This window comes from Globicephala melas, chromosome 3 (assembly GCF_963455315.2).
Source record: "Globicephala melas chromosome 3, mGloMel1.2, whole genome shotgun sequence".
NCBI classification, from domain to species: Eukaryota; Metazoa; Chordata; class Mammalia; order Artiodactyla; family Delphinidae; genus Globicephala; species Globicephala melas.
This window is the reverse complement of record NC_083316.1, coordinates 60,513,492-60,539,423: the sequence shown is the minus strand read 5'-3', so window position 1 is coordinate 60,539,423 and position 25,932 is coordinate 60,513,492. Positions and strand designations below refer to the sequence as shown.

General features: G+C 46.9%; 1 protein-coding gene across 4 annotated transcripts in view; it reads right to left on the bottom strand.

Annotated features, from left to right (window-relative positions):
* PDE8B (phosphodiesterase 8B) overlaps positions 1 to 25,932 on the bottom strand; it is a 378,976-nt gene that overhangs the window by 280,123 nt on the left and 72,921 nt on the right. The window contains exon 2 of one of the 4 annotated variants that reach the window (XM_060295913.1): positions 19,756 to 19,926. The exons of 1 other annotated variant lie outside the window; for it this stretch is intronic. Coding sequence is in view for 2 of the 3 variants with exons in the window: in XM_060295912.1 (XP_060151895.1) it covers positions 4,533 to 4,556 (24 nt within the window). In the remaining variant the exon portion in view is untranslated. Of the gene's footprint in view, positions 1 to 4,532; positions 4,647 to 19,755; positions 19,927 to 25,932 lie in introns of those variants that run through there. 2 more of the 4 variants (XM_060295912.1, XM_060295911.1) reach the window with 2 other exon arrangements.

Below are 25,932 nucleotides of genomic sequence, written 5' to 3'. Positions count from 1 at the left end.
TCTCTCGTGTTCCTTTTCAGCTTTCAAATCGAATTATGAGCCCATGACTTTAATGTGTGTGAGCTGTTGGATTCTGACAATGGTCATGCAATGACTATCATACTAGGGCACACTTGGAAGCCCTGGGAGCTCCAGGAACAGAGCCTCTGGGTTGTCTGTGCCTCTGGCGTGCAGCCTGGGGCAGGGCACACTGAGCCTGAAAGGCTCCGTGAGCTTCTGAAGTTGCAAAATAATAATAGTCAACCATTTTTGACTCCCCTAGTATATGCCAAGCACTTTACATACATCATCTCATTTAACTGGCACAATAACCCAGTGAGGTAAATATTACTCTTCCCATTTTACAGATGAAGAAATTCTGCTGGTGAGTGATGGAGCTGGGATTAGAAGTCAGGCAGCCTGCTTCAAGATGCAGGCTCTTAACCACAATGCTTACTACCACCTCTCACCTACAGTCACCCTGTCTCACATGAGATTCACTGTCACTGATGAAAGGTTACTTGATACAAGTAGTAATATTGAGCCCCTTTAAAGAACACCCAGGGAATTTAAAAAAAACACTTTTTTTTAGGCAATGGGGGACATGCAATAGGAAGAGAGAGAAGATTCCATGATGTAGCTTCAGAAACATATTGCCCTCAAATAAAAACAGGGTGCCTACACCTCAGTAGGTGCCATCTGACAGAGACAGTGTATTATGGGCTGACGTGTGTCCCCCCAAATTCACAGGCTGAAGTCCTAGCCCCTACTGCCTCTGAGTGTAACAGTATTTGCAGAGAAGGCCTTTTAAAAGATAATTAACATTAAATGAGGTCATTAGGGTAGGTCCTAATCCAGTACAACTGGTACCTTTATAAAAAGAGAGCAGGACACAGATTTGCATGTGAGCTAAGGCCACATACAAATCAATCTCAGAAACCTGGGGTACCAAAAATGGGTATTTTAGGAGTTCATGTGTCATAGGCGAACCCATATTAAACTTCTGTTTGTGTAGGTAAAAAAATGATCAAATACGGACAATTTTTTTTGTTCATCTTCTAATTATACATATTTGCAGAAAAGACCTTGGAACGAACAAGTCCTACCACCCCTAGTTTATAAATGATAGACCTGAGACCCATTCAGATGCACTGATTTATCAAAAGCCCAAAAACATGTTAGCAGAAGAATTGGACCCCAAACCAGAAATTACATTTCCTTTTGTGAAGGCAAGTTGGCAGTATCTATTAAAAAGTACACATCAACTAGGAACCATGCTCTTTCACATAACAATTCCACCCCTAGGAATTGATCTACCAGAAACATCTGAATAGGTGCACAGAAATATATAGATAAGAATGCCAGCCCCATATATGGTGTGAAAATTTCGAAAGAATCCAAGTGCCGACTCACGGGGAATTGGTTAAATCTGTGATGGTTCATCCAGCTGCACTCAAATCTATGTACCAGGGAATTCCCTGGTGGCGCAGTGGTTAAGAATCCGCCTGCCAGTGCAGGGGTCACGGGCTGATCCCTGGTCCAGGAAGATCCCACATGCCGCAGAGCAACTAAGCCCGTGCACCACAACTACTGAGCCTGTGCTCTAGGGTCTGCGTGCCGCAACTACTGAGCCCACGTGCCGCAACTACTGAAGCCCATGCACCTAGAGCCTGTGCTCCACAACAAGAGAAGCCACTGCAAGGAGAAGCCCACGCACAGCAACAAAGAGTATCCCCCGCTTGCCTCACCTAGAGAAAGCCCGTGTGCAGCAACGAAGACACAAATGCAGCCAATAAATTAATTAATTAAAGTGAGTAGTAATTTAAAAAAAATCTATGTACTAAAGTTAAAAAGAAAGAGGTCACTCTCTTTGCTCATGTTAAAAGATGCCCAAATCATATTAAAAGCAAGAAAGAATACCTAGAAAAAAGAAAATAAAAATACAACTCACAAAAGATGTATTAATATCCATGCACTGAGGGGTATAAAGTACCCAACACTCAGTAGGCACTTTTGACCCTCCCCACCTCCTCCATCTTGCATATCGTTTGAATGATCGCAATGAGCTCAAGGAGCTGGTCCGTTCTACCGCCTACCAGCTAGGTGATCTCGGGCAAGAAGCTTCGGTTCCCCCGGCTGTAAGGTTGAAAGAAATTATAGCACTTCCTTCAGAAGTTGTTGATGGGATTTCGTGAGACTAGGTACATAAAGTGCTTAGAACAATGCTTGGCAGACAGTAAGTGCTTAATAGATGTGCACCATTACGGTAATGATGATGTTATTCATCTCTGGAACCTGAAGAAACAAGGTTTCTTTAGTTCGTATTGTATTTACTCTGCTTTTTTAAATCTCCTTTAAAAAATTATCTTGTAAGAAAACATAATAAATCATCCTGCTTATTTCCCTGCCTGAAATTAAATAAAAAGGCAGTGCTTTTTAAAGCAGCGCTTACCCCAATAAACTCTAGCAATATTAGGCATTCTGATACTTAATATAGCCTCTAAAGACAATTTCATTATTTCATTACTAAACTGATAAACTGCTTTTCTGAGAAGTTAATATTAACAGCGTCATTCCCAGGTAAATAAGTTGTTTATCAGGTATAACCCAAGATGCCTCCACAAAGTACGCAGTATACCCAGCCCTCCTCTGTGGAGGGATCAGTTTGGGGCTTCTCCTCTACTCATTTAGGTACCAGGGTGGCTATGGCACAGATCTTTCAAATGCACAGAAAGAACCTTTTATGTAACCATACTCTAACTTAAAACAGGACTTTCTATTTGAGGTCCTTCCCGGGGCATTCTAAGTATTAACTGAGCCAGCCAGGCTTACTTCCACAGACCTTAAACCTGAAAGATTTGTGCAGCCCTATAAACAGACTGGAATTAAAACACAGTTCACCCACATTCTGATTCTGATCTAGTATTTCTTTGGTCCATGGATGCTCTGTGGAAGCAAGCGCAATTTAGACTCCAAAGAACCACCGAGCATGGGAAGGCTATGTAAGCTTGCCAAATTACTGTTACAGAAGCTCCCAGAATGAAAGGGTCTTTTCGAGCTTTTTGTGCCAGCGGAGGCCCAGACAGGTTGTGTGTCTTGCCCAAAGTTTCACAGCTGGTCAGTAGTACAGGTAGGGCTGGAACCCAGGTAGTAGCTTTCCAATAGAGATGCTCCTTCCACTGCTGGTAAATTATCATTCTTCCGTTTTTGCTTCTTGGAAAACCGAGCAAAGTTAAAACAGGGCATTCAGTGTCAGAGGGGCAGTCAGGTAGAACCGGCGATGCTAACCAGCAGATTATAAAATCCCAGAGGGCGGGTCCTCTGCCCCTCATCTACCCCCACGGGCCCTGTGTAAATGTTTTTGCTGATTGTCTCCCAACACACAGTTTAGAGGAAGTTTCTCTTCTAGGTTAGCACTATGCGTTTAACTTCAGGTTCTGACACACGCGTCTGTGATTATCAGAGCAGGCACGCCCCCCAGTGCCCCGACCTGGCGGCCCGCAAAGGTTTGCGGGGACCATAGCCACCACCCAACCGCGGTGGTCTTGCAGCCCTAGCAACTCAAAGCTCGCCCATAGCGACTCGTCAGCGACGTTTCTCTGGTTTTGGCAACCTGGAGACGGTAAACTGGTATCAGATTGAGCCGGAAGCAGAATGGTTGGGCACGACTAGTCTTGGGGGTACAGAGCGCCTTCTGAAGGCGAAGACCTCTCGGCAAGCCTTTATAAATGCGGGTGCAAGCCTCCCCTCCCGCAACAGTCCAGGGACCGCGTCTACTTGATCCTGGTAACTGAGTGCGCTTCAGGAGACACTCGGACGCCCAGCAGGTCACCCCCAAGTTCAGAGAGGCAGCTCTCCTGCGCAGCTTCCGCCTTGGTCGAAACGCCTCTCCTGCACGGAAGCCCTTTCTCACCCGCACTTTCCTACGCCCCACAGCGTGAGCCCCTTCTCTGCACCCACATTCCATCTCCCCCACCGGAGGAGGGTGGTATAAACATGCTCCGTCTGGGTGCCCAGCGAGCGCGGTCTGGGGAGCTGCGCACGCGGGTGGGAGTGGGTCCCCCGGATCGCGGAGTCCCGGGCACCGAAGTGCCCTGCCCTCCACCCACGCCAGAGGGCTGGGGCGGTGGGCTGTTCGCTCTCCGGGAGGGGAGGCAGCTTCGCAGCCACGGCAAGCGCGGAGGAAGGCAGGGGCACCGCGATCGCGCGGAGACGTCGTGGGAAACTCGGGGCGCAACAGGAGTCAGTGCAGCTGGCCCGACGTAGCAGCAGGTCGGCTAGTGCCAGGGAAAGCGCCACACATATGCCGACCGCGCTGTTGGTGGGCGATTGGTGTTATTCGGAATTATAAACCGGGAGGTTACAGCAGACACTCGAGGTGCTCCCCTCCTGGGAAGGAAAAAAGAAGTTGGGCACCAGGACACGGAGAGACCGGGGGTGGGGGGAGCCTCTCCCTGGCTGCGGGGTGTCTAAAGGGGTGTGGGGACAGCTCTGGACGCGGGGGTGGGAGGGGGCGGCGCGCAGGATATGCGGACCCCACGCGCCGGGCTCACCTGGCGCGCACTCGGCGGGTCCATGCCGGTGGCGGGCGGCTGCTGGGCGCCCCAGCGGTGCCCTTGGCCCGCGCCGCAGCGCCGCACAGAGGGCACAGGGCTACCGCACCCCGCGCCGAGGGGCTGGTCGTTCCGCGGGACTCTGGCCGCGAGCCTGAGCCTCTTTGCGCCTTCACTCCCCAGGCGCGTCCCGAGCCAGCGAGTGCCTGGGTCCTAGCGCCCCTCTCAGGGTGTGAGCCCCGACTTTGAGCCCGCTTAGCGCCCCCCCCCACCCCTACCCCCCGCCTTTAGCTATTCCGATCCCTGCAGCGCCCCTCCCGCCCCTCGAGGGAAATCGAGTCTAGCCTGCTCTGCCCAGTCTGGCGTTTCTTGGGACTCGGAATCTGGACACGGAGCTTCCACCTCACCATGCCCATCCTTTCCACTCTCTTCTCCGTGCGCCTCTATCCCCAAGAAAACACTGAAGGATCAGATTTGCCTCATTCCTCAACTCAAATTCGTATACACTATCATTTTAAAGAGACTCTAATGTCAGAGACATTAGTCATAGATAGATAGATAAATGATAGATAGATAGATAGATAGATAGATAGATAGATAGATAGATAGAGATCGTTCTTCCTCAAAGTTAAAGGAGGACTTTTGTATTCAAATGAATTTGTAAAGGACACCTGATTATGTGCCTGTTGCGGGGCGGGATAGGCTGGTGAGGGGGTGTTGTCCCTCAGCCTTAATTGTGCGGACAATTTACCAACGCGAGTCAAACGTGGATCAAGCCAAAGTTACTGCTACCCTTACTGCCCCTCCCAATGTATTTTGGGAGCTGGAATCAAAGGCCTGGGCAGATACTCTTAAGCTTTCAGGCACTTTGAAAAAGTGATGAATCGGGCCCAATTAAATCCTTCAGCTGTGAATAAGCCTGGCATCCAGCTGTGGTTATTATCACACCTGCCCCATACCTGGCTCCTCTAGGGGGACGGATTTCTAACAAAGACCTAGGGAGCGTTTACAAAGGCCTTTCCTCTCTCAACTACCCACAGGGCTGAGTCAGTCCAGCCAAAACCAAGATCAACAACAGCCATCTTTTCTGGCTGACTTTCTCATCCAGAGAGGCTGATGCGATTTCTAATGGTAGAAAAGGGAAACAAGTCATTTTTAGAAGTAAAACCTAGTGCATAGGACACGAAGAGAGACATGGAAAAACATTATTATTTTAGTGTTAGCCATAATCTATAAAGGCCAACCATAAGGCATGAGGGCAGTATGAATATAGCCTTTATTGTCTTTTTCTAAGGAGCTCAAAGCCTTTTCCCTCAACAGCACTCCTCTCTGTGTGAACAGACTCTAAGATGGCCTCCAGTTATCCCTACCTCCGGGCGTTCATGCCTTTGTGGACTCCCCTCCCCTTGAGTGTCAGGGAACCTGTGACTTGCTTCCTATACATAAAGTATGGTAAAGGTGATGGGGACGTCACTTCAGTGACTATAGTACACAGTCTCGCTAGGAAACGCTCTCTCTTGCTGGTTTTGATGAAGCAAACAGCCATGTTGGGGAGGCCCTTTGTGGCAAGGAACCGAGGGGGCCTCTGGCCTAGAGCCAATAAGAAACTGAGGCCCTTAGTCCAACAAACTGAAAAGAACTAAGTCCTGCCAACAACCAGGAGAGCCCAAAACTGAACCCTTCCCTAGTTGAGCCTTGAGATGAGACTGTAGCCCCAGCTAACACAGAGGACCTGTATATCCATGCTCAACTTCTGACCCACAGAAACTGTGAGATAATTTATGTGTGTGTTTAAGCCACTAAATTTGTGGTAATGTGTTATGTACAACAGCAAAACTAATACACTTCCTCCTTCCACAGACGGAAAAGTAAGGCAAAGAAGATTAGGTATAAGGGTTAAGGTCATTGAAATCAGAAGCATAATCTATCATTATTTCACAATAATAGCCTTTTAAGGCCCTGTATAGACAAGGAGAAGCAGAACAGCAAAGACATCAGAAGGTGAAAGATCAAGTTCAGGTTGAGACTTGGGGGGGTGAAGCAACACAACTTTAAGAAAGTCTGAAAATAACCCAGCAGCTAAAAGGACAGTTTGAAGAACTCAGGGTAAGTCAACCCAAGAAAAAGTACAAATATTTTCAGAAAGGAAAGGAAAAGGAAAACGAGAAAAACAATAATAACACCAAATCCTCTCAATCCCTTTTCTCATTATCTATAAAAGAAAAACAAAAGCCATATTATTCACTCCTGGAAGTGCGGGGATGTTCCAGAAGAGCTGCTCAAGAAGTACTAGGAGGCTAGCTGTGCACCGTACATGCCTGTGGCAACCAGCAGGTTGTCTACTGTTCCCGAGATACTGCATGAAAACAGACGGTGTCTCAAGACTATTAGCCAGAGTTCTGAGGGTCTGAGTGTATTAGTTAGCTTCTCAGTGTCTTTGGATGCCTACTGTTTAAAAGTTTTCTATTCCATCCCCGCTATAATACAGCAAAATCAAGCCCAACACTTAACCCTGTTGTGTACCTTGAAGGGGATTATGGAGGGATGCATGATTTTTAAAGTGAGGAAGAGAGGGAAGGAGAAAAGGAAAGAAAGAAGGAAAGGGAACTAAAGCAAAGGGAAGGAAACCAAGAAGGGAGAGAACAAAGGGAAAAGAACCCAAAGCACAGAGTTCCCAGTCTAGTGGGGGAGTGGCTGGAAAGTCTACAACAACATAACGAAGCAGTGTTCTCACACTTCCTGTTGCTTACTGGACATCTCTACGAGAGTCCCACCAATATTTCACAATGAAAGTTTCTGAACCAGGAAGCATCACCTCCCTACCAAATCTGATTCCTGGTGGTTAATGCCACTAACAACTCTCCCAATTCAAGCCACAGCCATCTGGCTTCCCTCCTTCTCCGTTGCTCTCTGAACCAACCAGCCACCTCTTCCAGTGTAGTGTCACTGGCCTGTCCCTCCCTTTGCACCCCTATTGCCAGGAGTGAAACAGCGCCCATGTCTCTCCCTGGACTAAGCCAGGTAAGTAGCAATAGCCAACACGGGATGATTTAACTCAGAGGGGCTAGAGTCCAGCCCACCCCCTGCTCATGCCCATAATGTCTCCTCCACCCAGATTTTACATGGCTTATAATTTCCTTGGAGTGTTTTGTTGTCGTTGTTGTTGTTTTGGTCCTAATTGGTTCAGCATTGCTCTATCCTAAAATTTCAAACTGTAAATATTTCTATCTGTGGCAACTCTTTGTGCCTTTAAAACCTTCATAAGACTGTGTACTGTGTATCTGGTGCTCTCTTCTCTGAAGAGCAACTCAACACCATGCTTACTTAGGAAGAGTAAACATTTCTGGGGTAAAAGGAAATGGGCAGCAAAAACCAACTTCACCCATTCCACAGCTTTGCCTATGGCCCTATGTGTCTAGCTGTTTGGAATATGAGAGGGAGTAAGGCAGCTCATGGCCAGTTGTTGGCTGTTGGCTTTTGGTGGCACCAGACGTGTACTGGCATCTACCTGCTTCAGGTCCATAACCCAACAAGGAGAGATACGTAGGGGGGTGGCGGGCCGGGGGGAGTTGTTTTCTCATAGGAAATAAATAGAAGCCTGACCAGGACTTCCCTGGTGGTGCAGTGGTTAAGAATCCGCCTACCAATGCAGGGGACACGGGTTCCATCCCTGGTCCGGGAAAATCCCACATGCTGCGGAGCAACTAAGCCCGTGCGCCACAACTACTGAGCCTGCGCTCTAGAGCCCGCGAGCCACAACTACTTCGCCTGTGTGCCACAACTACTGAAGCCCCAGCTCCGCAACAAGAGAAGCCACCGCAATGAGAAGCCCGCGCACCACAGCGAAGAGCAGACCCCACTTGCCGCAACTAGAGAAAGCCCACACGCAGCAATGAAGACCCAACGCAGCCAAAAATAAATAAATTAATTAATTAATTTTTTTTAAAAAAAGAAGCAGCCTGACCACTCAGGGCTGGAAGAGCAGCCGTTATGTATCGATAACAAGACTTTGGTTCCACTGATGAGGTTAAAACAAATGGGGTGCACCATTTAGGCTCCTCTGAACATAGCACTGGTCATTCTTTGAAGATTGAAGGTGTTGATAGTGCTGACAAGCTGGTACTTACATGATTGCCGCAATAGGAAAGACCAGTACCTTCAAGTGCTACCAGCACGTGGCAATTTCTGGAGAAATTAAGTCCATGGTTTACCTTCTATGGCAATATGTGCATTAAACTCCTCTTGTAATTCTTCCATCCACTTGGTATAGCATTATCCCATTACCACCATCCCTATCCCGAACCAAAGGAATACACAGTAACATTACCAACCTTCTGACAACAGACTTTGAGAGGCCACTTAGTGTCACCTGTGGCCTCCCTTACTCTAAATATGTGAGTACATTCAGGATCCTAGCCCCAGTCTTCCCTAATCATATTGAAATCTCAGTCCAACTAGCAAAGCCACCCTAAGGAAACCCAACACACCTCCTACAGAATTCTAGATCAGACATTCTCCAACCTGGATCCCTCTCCTCAGGAGGGCTCAAGTCAAAGAGACAGAGGTACAGAGAGTTTTGAGTAAACCGGTCTTGTCACACGGATGGGCATTAGCCCTGTGGCTTGGAGTTACAGATCTGCAAAGATTAATGGTGGACTGGGAAGTTCATTACCAAGAAAATCTCTCTCATCATTATTTCTCAGCAGGAGGCCAGAAGCATAAACTTGCACTTGTATCTGAAGAGAGTCCACTGTGCCCAAGTATTCCTTCGAGTGTGTTTGAGAGCCTAACCCCTCCCCCACTCACTGACACTTATACCCAATATATATAAAAAACAGATTGGAAACAAGATGAATCCGTACTGCTTACATTCTAGTGGAGGGAAGAGAGGCAATTAACATGAAAAAATAAAAGAAAGAAGAAGATAATTTTAGCATGAGCTGAAGATAATAAAACAAATGATTGTAATAGAAAGAGACGGAGAGAGGTGACTTCGGAAGGTCAGAGAGGGCTTCTCCGGGAGGGAATGTTTGTACTGACACGTGGATTGTCCCAAGGAGCTGGGAATGCAAAGATCTGAGGGAAGAGGGTCCCAGAGAGGGGAATGGCAAATGCAAAATCCTTAAGGCTGCACAAGCTTGGTAAGTTCCAGGAAGAGACAGGAGGCCAGTGTGGGTATGGCCGGGTACAACAAGAAGCCTGTTGACAGTGTTAGGCAGAGAAGAAACATGACACAATTGGCTTTTTGAAAAGACCACTCTGGCCACTGTGTGGAGGATCCGTGCTAGGGATTCATAGGACAGCAGGAGGATGTTGCCACAATCCAGGGGGAGGCGGTGATGACTAGGGAGAAAGCGGCAGAGACAGTAGAAATGATCAGGTTGGGGATGCGTGGTTTTGAAAGTAAGGCTGACAGGACTCATGATGGAGTGCATGTGGGGAGTGGAGTGAGGAGAGAGAAGAAACAGCAAAAACCCCCAGGTTTTTGGCCTGAGCAGCTGGGTGGATGGCAGTGCCATTTACTGAGATGGGGAAGGGTGAGGAAAGAGCAGGAAAAGAATGGGTGGGAAATCAAGAGCCCTGCTTTGGCCTTGTTCAGTCTAAGTCTCTATTAGACATCCAAGTGAAGATGGCAAGGAAGCAGCTGGATCTGTGTCCGGAGCTCAGTAGAAAGGTCAGGACTGGAGCCATACATGTGGGAGTCATCAGTGTGTAGATGCTTCTGTAAGCCACGGGGTGTGTAATCAGAAAGGGCGGTGAACCGCGTGCTGGGCCTGCCCACCTTTCGAGGTTCAGCAGAGGAGATACCAGCAAAACGAGGAAGGAGCTGTGGCCCATATGATAGGAGGAAAACCCGCATAAAGAGAAGGAAACTATTTAAACAACTTGTCCACTGATATAAAGAGCTAGGAAATGAAGAACTTCTGAAAGATTTTGCACAAGGACTACACAACATGGAGATTTGTACATTATAAAGATAAATTTGGTGGTGGAGGCAAGCATGGGTTGGAGAAGGCTAAGAGAGGCAGGGAGACAACTAATAATCATCCAGGAGAGTGGAGGAGAGCCTGAAAGACAGCACTGGCATCAGGAATGGTGAGGGGGGAAAAACGGGAAAGAAATCCAGCGACAGAATAGGATTTGGAAACCAATGGGCTGTGAGTGGGCAACTCTTGGATGCTGGTATTTCCCACTAAGACAGGCACTGGTTGGGCAAAAGCAAGCACTCTGGTGAGCAGTTTTGAGTCAATGGGGTCTGAGGTACCTGGGGAACACACAGGAGAGATGTCTAGACAGTAAGAGGAAACAGGTCTGCAGGTGATGGGAAACGTTTCGGTTGGAGCTAAAAAGTTGGGCATCATCAACATAAAGATACGAGAGGAAGCTCTGAGCAGGGGAGCTAAGGATCTAGCCTCGAAGGCTTTCAAGAGGTGAACAGAGAGGGCTGGACAAAGGAGACTTCAGTAGAAGTCCAGAAGGTAAGTAATCTGCTCTCTGGCCAGAGGTCCGTCCCAGCCTAACATCTTCCAGGCCAAGGACAACAAAACTCTCCACACCTGAAAGACTGCAAATGGAGAGAGTAACAGAACTTGTATTCTTATCGAAAATGAAATATAGCCTTACACACACACACACACACACACACACCCCCTCTTAAACCAACAAAACTTTCTGGGGCTAGATGTTTTATCATCCGTTAAAAAATCAGTGGAAGGAGGAGGAAGTAAATTTAAAAAACACTTCTATTTTCCAAATTTATCTAAGAATTAGAATGCATTTTAATCAAATTCTCAAACTCTAGCAGGCTTTCTTGAAAAATGAGGGCAATATAGATAAATTAAGACATCCAGGGACTTCCCTGGTGGTCCAGTGTTAAGACTTCGCCTTCCAATGCAGGGGTGCGGGTTCGATCCCTGGATGGGGAGCTAAGATCCCACATGCCTCTGGCCAAAAAACCAAAACACAGAACAGAAACAATATTGTAACAAATTCAATAAAGGCTTTAAAATGGTTCACATCAAAAAAATCTTTAAAAACAAATCCTTACCCCTTAGATTTTGACCAACACTCTATTTCTTTTTTCCCCCTCTGCCCCTCGTCCCCAACTTATTTTTTTCCTCCCATTCCTAGTCATAATACTCAAGGGAAAGACAAGAATGTACTGATTAACAAAACATCTGGGAATGAAGCAAATTTGTAACAAAATTGCCCATGTTTTTTGGTTTTTGTTTTTTTGTTTTTGCGGTACGTGGGCCTCTCACCGTTGTGGCCTCTCCCATTGCGGAGCGCAGGCTCCAGACACGCAGGCTCAGCGGCCATGGCTCACGGACCCAGCTGCTCCGCGGCATGTGGGATCTTCCCGGACCGGGGCACGAACCCGTGTCGCCTGCATCGGCAGGCGGACTCTCAACCACTGCGCCACCAGGGAAGCCCCCAAAATTGCCCATGTTTTAAAACCAGCCAACCACCTTCATAAATCAGGTGGATCCGCATTAACACACATCGCGTGGGTCCATAACAACATTTCTGAGACCTTGGACCCTATGTTCAGTTGCTAGGGGCTAAGAAAAAAAAAAAAAAAGCAAACAAATGAGCATGGCTAAACAAAGAACCCTCCGCACACACATTCCATTTGTTTGCAGAGTAAAGGTAAATAGTACTGATCCTCCAAAAAAATCAGGCAATCAATGAGGTTTGTCTAGACATCCCCCAGCCTCCCTTGCTGCACCTGTTCTCTCCTCTCTCCTGTCCAGACACCAGCTTTGTGCCCTCCTGACCTTTTGCTCCTCTTCTCTAGGGTGAGGAAGGGATGAAGCCTCCACCTGAGTTCACTGATTGGCTGATGGCACTTTGGTGTGAATGCATCTGAGTCCAAGTGTTACCTTAGCCAGTAATTTGCATCTCAAGACATTTACTTACTTACTTACTTATCTACTTACTGATACTTTCTTACTTCCTTATTCTGCGGTTGAGGGAGAAGGCATGGGTGGATGCCAGCAATAAACAGGTGGGATACTCCTTCAGGACCCAACTTTCCTACTGGGAGACCTCCAGCCCGTGTAGGGTGCCCCCCTATTGTTCCCACAGCAGCCTGCATTCTGTGTAGCCAGCAGTAGCACTGCAGTTTCCTGTGTCATGTCTGTGGCTCCTACCAGACTAAGCTCCTTGAGGGCTAAGTCACTAAATGAATAAATGAATGAATGAATGAATGAATTGAGATTGGAATGCAGGCGTTATAATGTTGCTCTTTTAACCTGCTGAAAAAGATTGAAAGATTGAAAGGAAAGATTATCCTTTATCTCCCCAACACCATTAAATGGCCTTTGATCCTGGGAGGTCCTTTGACCTAAAAAGTACTAGAAGCAGAAAGATAAACACTGTCATTACCTGCTTCTCCTGGGTCTGAGAATGTTAGGTCCTGACCCTAACTTTGGGTTCCCCTGACCTAAGACCCCAGACTCACATTTATGTTGCTTGGTGTTCTTGATGTTTCATCCATCACATTATTCCAATAAACAGTTATCGGGGTCTACTAAGCTCCAGGCATAGTACTGGGCATCGAGGATTCAACGATGAAGAAACCCAGCCCAATCCCTGTATTCACCAACCTCGCAATCTAGCTGAGTTACTATTTAGTGAATTGTCCCAGCCAAAGACTCCTTCGCCAACCATGCATTCATCTATCCATCCAATCTATTTTCTGTGTTTCTTAATTCTTTTAAATTCCTGAGAACCATAGGGGTGTTTGGAACATATTTGTTAAATGAAGGCTTTTCGTAGTTTGGGTTGTTTTGGAATCATATTACTAAAGCTAAAAATATTCAAAAGCTAAAAAGGATTGTGCTGGATAGTCTCTGTTTGCCCCTCCAGATGGGCTCTCCATCCTTCCTCCCCGACCCTGTGCCCTGGGAGGCTGACCTGTAAGGAATACATCATGGGCCCCTTGGTCTCTGGCTTGCGAGAGCTGGGTTCAGCAATGGGAGGTACCAGCATAGGACGGGAGCAGGGCAGTAGCTGTGTGTCTCCAGAGCAGCACAGAGCTTTCTCAGTCCCAGCATCTGCTGCATCTCTGTGCCCGTGACCATCCTCCTAGTGGCGTGTTACTATTGGCCTCTGGGTGGTAATAGCTTCTCGGCTCTCACTAGCCCATGGAAACTGCACCATCCCTTGTTGGTTTCCCGGAAGCCTGCCCACATCCATCCACACCTTTGTAGGGCAAGTCTTCATAGTTTCCTGAAGGGACGCCAATACAGAACCCATTTCTTTCAACCTCCAGAGGTAGAGTCACAGATTCCTAAAGAAAAGGGTCTACTTTCAACCTGTGGCCTTTACAGCTATTGGAGCCACATTGAGATTTTACTACTATCAGCCTACACAGACTGATTTTTTTTTTTGCGGTATGCGGGCCTCTCACTGCTGTGGCCTCTCCCGTTGCGGAGCACAGGCTCAGAGGCCATGGCTCACGGGCCCAGCCGCTCTGTGGCATGTGGGATCTTCCCGGACCTGGGCACAAACCCGTGTCCCCTGCATCGGCAGGCGGACTCTCAACCACTGCGCCACCGGGGAAGCCCCACAGACTGATTTTTTAAAATATATCCTATGGGTTGGACAAAATTATGCCAAGACAAAGGTTAGGCCTGAGATGTCAACGAAAACAAGCGCACGAGGAAACAAGTGACAAATGCTTGGCATTTCAAATTCCAAGAAGTCACAGCTAGTGGAATCAAGTTCAAACTTTGGTTGTGAGGCTGACATCTACCAATTCTAGCTCTTTCCCCACGTCACACCCTAAATGGGACAAAGTGCCGCTTCCAAGTGACCTCCTTCTCCTTTTGATCACAAACCTGCCTCTGCCTGGAACACCTCTCCCCCTGCCTCGGTTCTGTATGTCCAATCCCTTCCCACCCTACTAGGTCTAGTGCAAATGGCTTCTCCATAAATGGTCAAGCTTTCTATGATTTTCCTGATCAGAAAATAACTTTTTTTCCTCTAGATACTTGGAGCATTTTGTCTGTACTCATTCGTACCACTTACTACTCACTTGTGTTAGAATAAAAACACTACTCAGGTGTTTTTCTCACTCCTAAGGCTTGAAGAGTCCTGAGGGCAGGACAATGTCTTACATATCTTTGTTGCCTCCACTGCAGTACTCCAAAAACTGAAATTTCTGGGGCTTCCCTGGTGGCACAGTGGTTGAGAGTCTGCCTGCTGATGCAGGGGACATGTGTTTGTGCCCCAGTCCGGGAGGATCCCACATGCCACAGAGTGGCTGGGCCCGTGAGCCGTGGCCGCTGGGCCTGCACGTCTGGAGCCTGTGCTCTGCAACGAGAGAGGCCACAGCAGCGAGAGGCCCGCGTACCGCAAAAAAAAACCCAAAAACTGAAATTTCTAACTAAATGTTTGTCGACTGACTAAATAAATGTATGAATTAACCACCAAAATTATTTTCACTTGGAATAGTGATATAATTTCTTCTGAGTCTCAGAAGACCAAACCATATTTCACATTTTCATCCAGAAATAGCAAATTCATAAAAGCAAATGGCACTATATTTGAAGAGAAATATTTTCAGATTGTTTCCATATGTGTTTCTATATATAACGGTTTATGCAATATTTTAAATCAAACTCAACACCATGTGGCCATGTATCTTAGTAGCTCATAATGACGACTTAGGTCAGAGCATAACACAATAACAAAAAAGTTCTTAAAGATTTGTTCATTTATCCTTCAGTTCTGCTCATTCTCTAGATATTTCCTTTCCAGGCTTGGCTCTGATGTCACTTACTGTCTGTGACCTCCGTCTTCCCCAGGCAGAACTGCTCTCTCTCTCCTGAGTTTTTATTGCCCTTTGTACAGAACTTTGTTATGGCTTTTATCCCACCGCTCTGCTTTATTTTTGTATCCATGTCCCAGTGAGATTAGGAGCTCCTCAGGAGCAGGGACCCAGCCTTGATCACCTACGTCTGTCTTCCCAGCACCTAGCATGGCACCTGGCACAGAGTGAGGACTCAAAAAATGTACTCAGAATTGAATTGGCCTAATGCTAACTGTGCACTTTGGCTCCAGAAACCCAACCCATGCTTTCCTTGGCTTAAAATCCTGCGACATTTATAAATTGCATGAGATGTAGGAAAACACACACATACACCTGCCCTTTGGAAGTGGTATCCAGATTCCTTATCTATAGTTATTGAACCAGATCCCAGTTGAGGTACCATGGATTCCTTCCACATGAACTCTTTTTGCTTGCATCTCCAGGACAGCATCAATTTAGCAACATGTCCCTCTAGCTAAAATAGGGAACTTGAGACAGGGCCATGTTTCAAGCCAGGGAATAGAGGGAGGAAAGAATACTAGAATGGACTGGGCATTTGATCTGTGCTCAGCCCTTTGCATACATTATCACATTAGTCTCACAGTATCTCAGGGCCAGCACAGCTCCACTAGCCCCACGTGGCAGCAGGACATCTCCAAGGGTCAATGGAACCATCATCCTTAGAAATGCTACCACTGGCAGTAGCTCTGTTAGGGTGAGTTTCAGGATGGGGATGAGGGTCAGGTTCATCTCTAACATCACCTCAAGCCACTGGTCCATTAATACACTGCCTTGAGGGCACTGACCGTTCCATTACCTGAAGCTCCCAGATCTTTCCCACATCAGGGTGCTGGCACACGCTTCTCCCTCCGCTCACTGGTCTTCTCCTCCACGCTCTTCACCTGGCTAATTCCTATAGATCCTCCAGGCCAGTGGTTCTCAGAGCTTGGTCTCCAAACCAACAGCCTCAGCATCACCTAGGAACTTATTAGAAAGGCAAATTCTTGGGACCCACCTCAGACCTACTGAATCAGAAACTCTGGGGGTGGGACCCAGAAACTTGTTTTGTAACGAACTCTCCAGGTGATTCTGATGCACATTAAAATTTGAGCAGCACTGTTCTAGGCTTTATCTTTACTGTCACTTCCTCAGAGAGACCTTCCTTGACCCCAGCTCCCCAGTCTCTATTATATCCCCACGGTTATTCTCTCTCATGAGAGCTATTCATTTATCACAATCTGCAAATTATATAACTGTTAGCATTTTTCTTTGTTTAAAATCTATCTTCCTCACCAGATTCTGAGCTCTATGAAGGCAGGGACCATGTCTACCCAAAGCTTTACACTGTGCGTGCCACATAGCATGTACTCGAGCGATGCTTATTCATTTGTCAGTTTTTTCTAACCATAGCGCGCCCACGAGCCAACCTGCCTGTGAGGCTCCAGAGTCCTTCTTGAGCCCACCATGTGGGCTTTTGCCTCTAGTCATGAACGACACAGCATAAAAGACAGCCAAGCTTCACTTACTCACCACATAGAGTGAAGAGGACCCATGACCCCTGTGTCTCAGCCTCTCTTTTCTTTCCATTGGTGAGAAGCCACATGGATAAGAGGGTGTGTGTGGCAGTGGAGGGGGTGGGGGTGGATCCAGAGATTTAGGTAGTTGTTGTTTATCAGTAGCTCGGGAAGAGAACAAAATTTTTAACTATGTGAGATTTTCAGGGTCTCGGTAGACTTTGACCACTCTTGCTTTTTGCTTGGAGTCACTGAAGCTAGCACAGATGCCTCAGCGGCTCTGTTAACCCAAAAATTCACTCTTCTATTTCAGGTCTAATGCGTATAATATGGAATCAAGGTTCACTTTCCACCTTGGCTCGGTTAGATAGGTATGATGTTTGGATTTCAATTTCCTCACGAGAATAACTTTTAAATTTTTTCTCCCCCTGGCTGATGAAAGATCCCTCCTGACAGCAGTGTCACTAGATGCTTATCCCGGCCGAGTCTTCACATGATGCAGGGACACCCAGAACGACTCCCAGGGGATTATGGGTAGCTGGCTGCTGGGGGCCACGACAGGGGTTGGTGGACAGGAGAAGGGCCTCAGGGCTTGTCCTGGGGACTCTGGCTCAAGGTAGAGTGTACTATGGGCCCTCAGTATTCCCTCCCTCCCACCCACAACCCCAAGACAAAAACAGGTTCACATGAACTTCCAAGGCAGAAGAGTCCTAGCAGAGGCCACCTCACCTGCCCCAACCCAGCTCCTCTGGGAGAGCTCAGTGAGGATCAGGTTAGTCGCGTATGTTTCCATGTCCCTCAGCTCGTCTCCTCCATCGCCTACTCATGAAGACAATCCCTCTCCCCACGCTGTGTCCCTGAATCCAGGGGATCACCTGCCCCTTCGCCCCACATCTTAATCAGCACAGTCATATCCATTCTGTCCACACACAGATTCCCAACCTTCACAGCCCATCCCAAAGAGAACTCAGAAAAGTGGAACCACCTGGCTAGGCTAAGACTTAAAAGCAGACCCTCTGGGGCTTCCCTGGTGGCGCAGTGGTTGAGAGTCCGCCTGCCGATGCAAGGGACATGGGTTCGTGCCCCGGTCCGGGAAGATCCCACATGCCGCGGAGCGGCTGGGCCCGTGAGCCATGGCCACTGAGCCTGTGCGTCCGGAGCCTGTTCTCCGCAACTGGAGAGGCCACAACAGTGAGAGGCCCGCGTATCGCAAAAAAAAAAAACGAACTTAAAATAGAGTTGCCATATGATCCAGCAATCCCACTCCTGGGCATATATCCGGAAGATGAAAACTCTAACTCGAAAAAATACATGCACTCCTGTGTTTGTAGCAGCACTATTTACAATAGTTAAGACATGGAAGCAACCTAAATGTCCATCAACAGATGAATGGATAAAGAAGATGTGAGATATATATATATATATACACACACACATACATACATACACACAAACATACATATATACACATACATACACACAATGGACTCAGTCATAAAAAAGAATGAAATAATGCCATTTATAGCAACATGGATGAACCTAGAGATTATTGTACTAAGTGAAGTAAGTCAGACAGAGAAAGACAAATATAACATGATATCACTTATATGTGGAATCTAAAAAAATGATACAAATAAATTTATTTAGAAACAGACTCATAGACAAAGGAAACAAACTTATGGTTACCAAAGGGGAAAGGGAGGGGGAGGAATGAATTAGGAGTTTGGGATTAACATATACACACTACTATGTATAAAATAGATAAACAACAAAGTCCTACGGTATAGCACAGGGAACTATATTCAATATCTTGTAATAACCTATAACGGAGAAGAATCTGAAAAAGAATACACATAGGTATAACTGAATCACTTTGCTGTACACTTGAAACTAACACAACATTGTAAATCAACTAGACTTCAATTAAAAAAGAAAAAAAGCAGACCCTCTGTGGGGCTCTCCCATCCCCAGTCCGAATGCGGAAGGCAAGGAAGCCCATACTACACATTCAATGCTGCGGACATGCTTGTCTTCCGAATCTCATTCAGTCCCCACAGTAATCCTAAGTGACAAGCTCTGTATCTCCCTTTTATAGATGTGGAAACTGAGGCTTAGAGAGTTTAAGTACCTTCCCAAGATCACAGAACTCATAAGGAAGTACTTGAACCCCAGACTGCCTGACTACAAATTTCATGCACTTGTTCCAAACAACCCTCCAATGAGCCTTGGGAAAGGGATGTCTAAGTGACACCAATATCCCAATATGAAACTCAGAGCTTGTCCAGTTATATTCTGAGCCCATGGAGTCCACTTAGGCCTTCCTTACCACCAGACTTTTACTTCCCGCAGCCTTGTGTTACTTCCGTAATTTCTGGCTGATGGAAATGGCCTGTGTCTCATTCATAACTCCTTGCCCTTGGCCCTCACCTCCACCCCAGCACCTAGTAGGAAGCGCTTGATATAACCGCCCATGGGAAGCGTTTGAGACAGGGTGCTTTAACAGACACAGGCTTTCAGAAGCGGGTCTTGGGTGGGCTGTTGCAGATGGAATTCTAAAGACCTGGCCCTAAGCTGCTGCACGTGAAGACGGGCCCTTCCGCACCAAGCAACTCCTTCCCTGTGGGTCAGTTAGGGGTGAGATACCAGGACAGCTGTGGAGATGTTCTCTCTGGCTTCCCACACTGTATTTCTAGACAACAGTTTACTCTGTGCCATTTTTACCTAAATTGACAGAGAAAAGTGACACACAAGTAGGAGGCAACACCAAGTCAAGCTACAATCTACAGTAGATTCAATAAAACACAGATCCAGTTTTGTTAGTGCTACTGGAAACCTTCGTTTCAAAAGCAAAACAAACAAGGTATGGAAAGTAAAGGTAGTAAAAACTCACTGACAGCCATTTCTAAAAGTCTTGGAAGATTTCAGGTGACAGGAGTTGGCACTCTGCCACCTCTCAGGGCGTGGTTGTCCTTGGGCTTCTCGGGTTTTAAATCCTCAGACTCTGTTGGTTTACTAGCGTGGAAGGCTGAGGCCTCCCTTATCAGATGTCTGCATCACGATCCTGAAAAACAAACATCTTCTGAACTGAGTACAAGGAAGCTGAGATTTCTCCGGGGTCAGAGGCTGGAAAACATTGTTGAAAAGCTGGTGACAGGAGGCCCTACTGAAATAGTGGCAGGTCTGCAGGGACCTAGGCGGAGCTTTCATCTCAGGGCAGGACAGGGCCCCATGCTACAGACACTGCGTCTGGAGTGGAGGCCGGGGAGGTAGTGGAGGGAGGCTGTTCGTAGGGTTGGGCCTCCAGCAAGGAGTTGGGGGTACCGCCCACCCTGTTCACTTGCCGGACACATGTGCCACTCTCTCCTCCATCCTAGGCACACCTCCAAAGGCTGCTTTGGCACATGGGGACATAACTCACACTTGCCCCAGTCAAGGAGCCCTAACTGCTCCTGTCATTTCTTCCAGATCCATCTCTGCTCCTGACCCAGCCTTGCCCCTAAGGGACAGAAGGAGTGGGGCCCACCAGAGCACGCGTGGTTTCTGCACAGGCAGCTCTGGATCAGGGACCCGGAGCCACGCTCCTGGCGCCAGAGCCCAGATTCATGTGCAAACAGTGGCCGGGGCTCTGCGCCGGGGCTGCCGAGCGGCCTCACTGCTCCCTGGCCTCTCTCCAGCGTCTGGGCCAGGAAGGAACAGCCTGTCACCAGTGAGGAGTGGGCAGCTGGATGCCTCAAGATCTGACTTCCCGGGGGGGCCGTCCTCTGTAGGAGCATGGTCCCTTCCGCCCTTTGCAGTGGTCAGTTGAGCAGTTCAAGGGAGGGGCGGGCAGGTGGGAAGGCAGAGACACCGAATCTTGCAGGGACCCTGGCTTCAAATTAATTGAAAATATTGTTTTCCAGGCCCCGGCACAAATTTACTTACCATCACTCGCGTCCTAACAGGGGAAAAAAATACAATGGAAACTTAGATCCCGTGTCACAATGTCACGGGTATAAATAAAATGAAAGGCAAGCTTGACGTCAATAACGAGGATTCTCATATTCCACTTCCTCATCATCAAATATGCAGCTCAATTTACCCCATTGGGTGGTGGAAACCAGTTGGTGTAAACAGGTGGGGGCTCTGACGTCACGGGGACCATGTTTCTTCTCCCTCAAGAATCCCCAGTCCCACAGAGCGGGCCTCACTTCCGTGCTGGGGGTTTCCTGGGACACAGTGGCATTCTTAGCAGATGTCACAATTCCTTCCACTCAACCCCTTAGATTCCCCTAGTCTATTTTCTTCCACTCAAATTTCCCTTTTCAGGGGCAGCCAGCTTTTCCCCTGTTTCCTGGGAATCAATTGAGAGGACATGTCTCTTCCTGGAGAAGAGAAAGGTGAGTGCAGGAGGGGAGAGCTGAGTGCCCTCTTGCACAGGGACGGAGCTGGTGTAGATTTGATGGAGGTCTCTGTGGCTCCCTTAACTCAGATGTGCCACTGAAAAGTGGTGTGCAATTCAGCCTGGGGATATTGATTCATATTTGTGTGTGTGTGTGTGGTACGCGGGCCTCTCACTGTTGTGGCGTCTCCCGTTGTGGAGCACAGGCTCCGGACGCGCAGGCTCAGCGGCCATGGCTCATGGGCCCAGCCGCTCCGCGGCATGTGGGATCTTCCTGGACCGGGGCACAAACCCGTGTCCCCTGCATCAGCAGGCAGACTCTCAACCACTGCACCACCAGGGAAGCTCTGATTCATATTTTAAACATACTCTGGACTACGAAGATCTAAGGGAAGCCCATGGTAAATAATTCTGTAGTAGAAACATTCTTTCCCACCAAGTTCTATCTTTGTCAATCTAGCTATGCCTCTATTAGGTTTTTCTCAAAGTATTAAGCATCCCTGTACCCCAAAGGCAAAAACAGACATGGTCTGCTGTACAATCTAATACAACTTTGTCATCAAAGGGCATCTGACTTCAAAGTGCTCTGAGGAATGGTGACAAGCAGTGCCACACTTACAAATAAGCCAATACCTGTTAGTACAGGTGCAGGGATTTGTGTCCGCCATTTTCTGTTTTTATGTCTTGACTCTTACGGGGTATCACTAAATCTAGGATGATTGTGGAGTCTCTTCCCCATTAACTTTCTGTGAATCAAACACTGAGATGTTGTCTTTGCTCTGAAATCACTATACCTTCAACATGAATTGGCAGAACTCTCCTCTGTGATGGGGACTATTCTGGGGCTGGGTGTACTGAGATGAGTATGACCCAGCTCCGGACATCTCTGGTCTGATCTGTGAAGGACGTGATTAGCAGTCACAGAGCATGGGGAAAAGAGAGTGGCCTTGGTGTCCAATAAATAAGTTTAAAACACAGTTTTACCTGTTCCTGGCTGCTAGACTTTGCTGGCCTCAGAGGCTGGTGAGCACTGCATGGATAACACATGGAAGGGGCCGGGTCCTGAAGGGACTCAGCAGTGCTGGTGCCTGTCTCCCTCCTCCCCCACTCTCCAGTGTGGGTAGAAAGAAAACATTAAATGGGAAAGAAAATCACTGCTGCATATCCATGCAAGGCAGTGTTCATTCTCTCACCCCACCCTACACGCACGCACACACGCACACACACACACTCACACGCATGCACGCTGGCTTCAGATAGGTGTGATTATTCCAGGACACAGATTACAATGTCATTTTTAGAACTAGATTTTTAACTCTGCTCCCACTCAAGAAGTAGACTGGACCGATAATGGGCTGAAATGGCATCTGGTCATTTTCCTTTCCATGTGCACTCAGCGGGGTAGGATTCAGTAGGACCCAGGCCTCAGGCACTTCTCATTTTGTGTCTCATTATGGCTGCCGAGGACGGCTCTGTGGCCTGAATTCTGGGAGAACTATCTTATGAGCCATGTTTCTGAGATCACAGAAGATTTTTTTCCTTTACCGTAAGAGTCTCATGAAGGGATGTGGTCCTTCAAAAAGTGTGCCAGAACTGACCTAGGGCAGAACTGTGAAGGCAATGGCTTCCTCCCATCATCTTCCTGCTTCTTCTCTCCAGTCTAAGTATCCAGCATCCAAATACCACTCCTGGCTTCTAGAATCTTCTATGATAGTCCCTGTCTGTTTTGACACGCCCAAGCTCTCATCTGCCTTCCATCTCAAAGTTCACCCTTCCTGTAACCCTTCCCTCCCATACCTGCTCCCTGCTAGACAGACATGGGTTAACCATGAAGATGGAGATTTTATACCAGCTGGGTAAAGGTTTGGGTTTTGTTGTTGTTGTTGTTTTGTTTTATTCTTTGTTGTTATGATAGTTAAGGAAGCCGAGTTCTTTGTTTCAAACCCACTTTAGGGCTCTTGTCCTGCCAGAGGAGGGGATGAAGTAGGAGGCAGGAGCCTTGTACTCTAGTTAGAGGCTGGATATTCCACTAACACTCAGCGTTTTGTTCTTCTCCTTTGGACCCAGCTTGTCCTGGCTCATAGGAACCGAGTGTCAAAATTTCAAGAATTTTTGCCAGATCGTTGTTAAACACTGCCATTATTAAAAGTTATATTACATAGGCATACAATTAAATAAATTATATTAAAAGCAGGGTAATCTACCCTTAAACCTCATCACTTCCTCATCATTTCATGATACGCTCATCTACGCACTTGAAGTTATTTATGTCTATGGGGTCTCTACGGTGCAGATACTACATCTGGTGTGTCACTGCACATATTTTCCCAATTCCGTGTCCAATGACGTCACACTGGTAGCTTGAACGCAGCCATGGTGGGTGGGAGTACTTACACCAGAGAATTTGGTTCACACTACAAATCAGGGCTTTATTTATTGCCTCTTCCTCCATCAAACCGGTTGTTAAGCATTCATGGGCATCCCACTATCTTGCCCTCACTGGGCTCAGGGGCCAGACCTGTGATCAGCTAGAAGTGTTAATACCCAACGGCATGGATGTGGGGAGAGGTCTTCAGAACCTCCCCAAAGCTCTGTCTGTGCCTTCCCAAAGCCACTTTGCTGGGATAACTTCTGACGCTCTCCAGTCACTCCTGCTTTGTCCTCCCCCCACTACAAAGACACCTGTGCCTGTCCCCAACACCCACTCTCATAGCCAACACATTCTGCTTGGGGTGATTCTGTTAACTCCAACTAAGTTCTGGGGAATGCGAGTCTGCGGGCCTGCGGGTGGGGAGTGGGGTCTGAAGGGGAGAAGCTGCAGCAGTGGAGTGTTTTGGATATAACACACATACCGCCTCTTCTCATTTGGTCCCATGAGTTGACTTCAAAGCCAGGAGCTCAGTGGTTCTCCTCAGTTTGCCACTCTAGACATCATTTGGGCAGATACATACTGGAATTGCTGGGTGAAGGACTGAGCAAGTACAGGTAAACCTGTAACTCTGACCTCTGGATTTCAAGGCACTTAGCTTTTTTTTTTTTTTCTCCCTGAGTGAATGGGTCAAAGGGCATCACCCTTAGAAGAATATACATTGTTCTGGATTTTACAAAGCCCTATCACATTTATTATTACATACAGCTTTTAGAATGACACCGTGAGAGGCACAACACACACATTACTGTCGCCATTACGAACAAAAGGGGTCAAGATACAGACACTATCAGAATGAGCACTGCCCACCTGGCTAGTTTGTAAAAGAACTGGGATCAGGTCCCACAGTGCCAGCTGGTTTTGAAAATCTCATACCTTACAAAAGTAGGAAGCATGACATGCCAATTACTTTAACTGGAAGTCAACCATGGAAGTCAACCATGGGAGTCAAAAATGGGCTATCCGTTCTCTCTTCCTCCTCCAAGGACTTTCCTGTTAGCTTTCCACCTGATTCCATGGCATTGAACTATTTAGAGGTTCATCCTGGTCATGCAGACCATTTATTTACCAGAAAGTGAGATTAGAAGTTGACCTTCAGTGTCCTTAACAGATGACACCAGAGTACAAAGAAGAAGACCACAAGGCCACGGGACCACAAGGCCACAGGATCCATGGGGAAAGCTAGAACTGGTGCAGAAGCTCTGCTTGTAAAACAGAGTATGGAGTTCTTAAAGTATGAATTCACATACCATAAACATATAAACAATTTTTTTATGAGACTATGGTTTATTAATTCCTGACTCAAAAACTGGATGACATTAAGCCTCATTAATTTGCTGGCCAATTGGGCAGAGACTGTGAAGGGGGAAAGGAGAGAGGCCAGCTTTTGCAAAACAGCTGCTTACCCAGTCCTTGGGCCAGACCCAAAGGACTGGGGAAAAGAAACTCCTTATTATATCCTTGTAAGTGAGACTTCTTGTTTTGTAAACTATGACTGGGAAAATTTGTACCAAACTGTTAGTAGTGGTCAAGGGGAAATGAAGATTTTTCTAAAAAGTCCCACTAACAACAGTTTTCAGTAGATAACAACCTTTCTTCAGTCTTCCTTATACTTTCAGAAGCACAATAATGACACCCTTAAATTTATTAAGCATAAATAAGCCTTTATTAAGTGTTCTTATCCATTACTTCAACTAAGCCATGTAAACACTCTATATAAGAATCCTATCCTTAAATAAACTAAGCCATAATCTCCCCAAAGACAAATGCAGAGAGTGGCATTACACTAACAGGGAAGGGATTGCCATGCAAGCTGTTTCTCCATCTCCCTCTCTTCCTAAGTTGCTGTGTCTGTTTAGGGTCCTCATAATTTTATTTCTGACCCTCATTCCTATTACAAAATTGAGTTCAGAAGGCATTCTGTTTGCTCCTTCTCTTGGTATTTATTCACATGCTTGCCTCATGGGTAAAATCAATGGCACATGGCTACTTTGAAAAGTAACATAGAAATCATTTTAATGTAACTTTCCCATGAGTAAGATTAATGCTCCCTTTTAACCTGTCTTCTTTATTTGAAGTCAAGTATATTTAGTCTGTAGGTCTGGTTAAAGCAAATATGGGAATCAATTCTTTGTGTAAATAAGTCAATTACTACTAAGAACTATTGTGAATGGTTAATAATTCTTTGGGGCTCACCTATGGACTTGTATCCTGGGAAAGGCACAAATTAGATCTTTGTGATTTAAAAAAACTGGCTCATT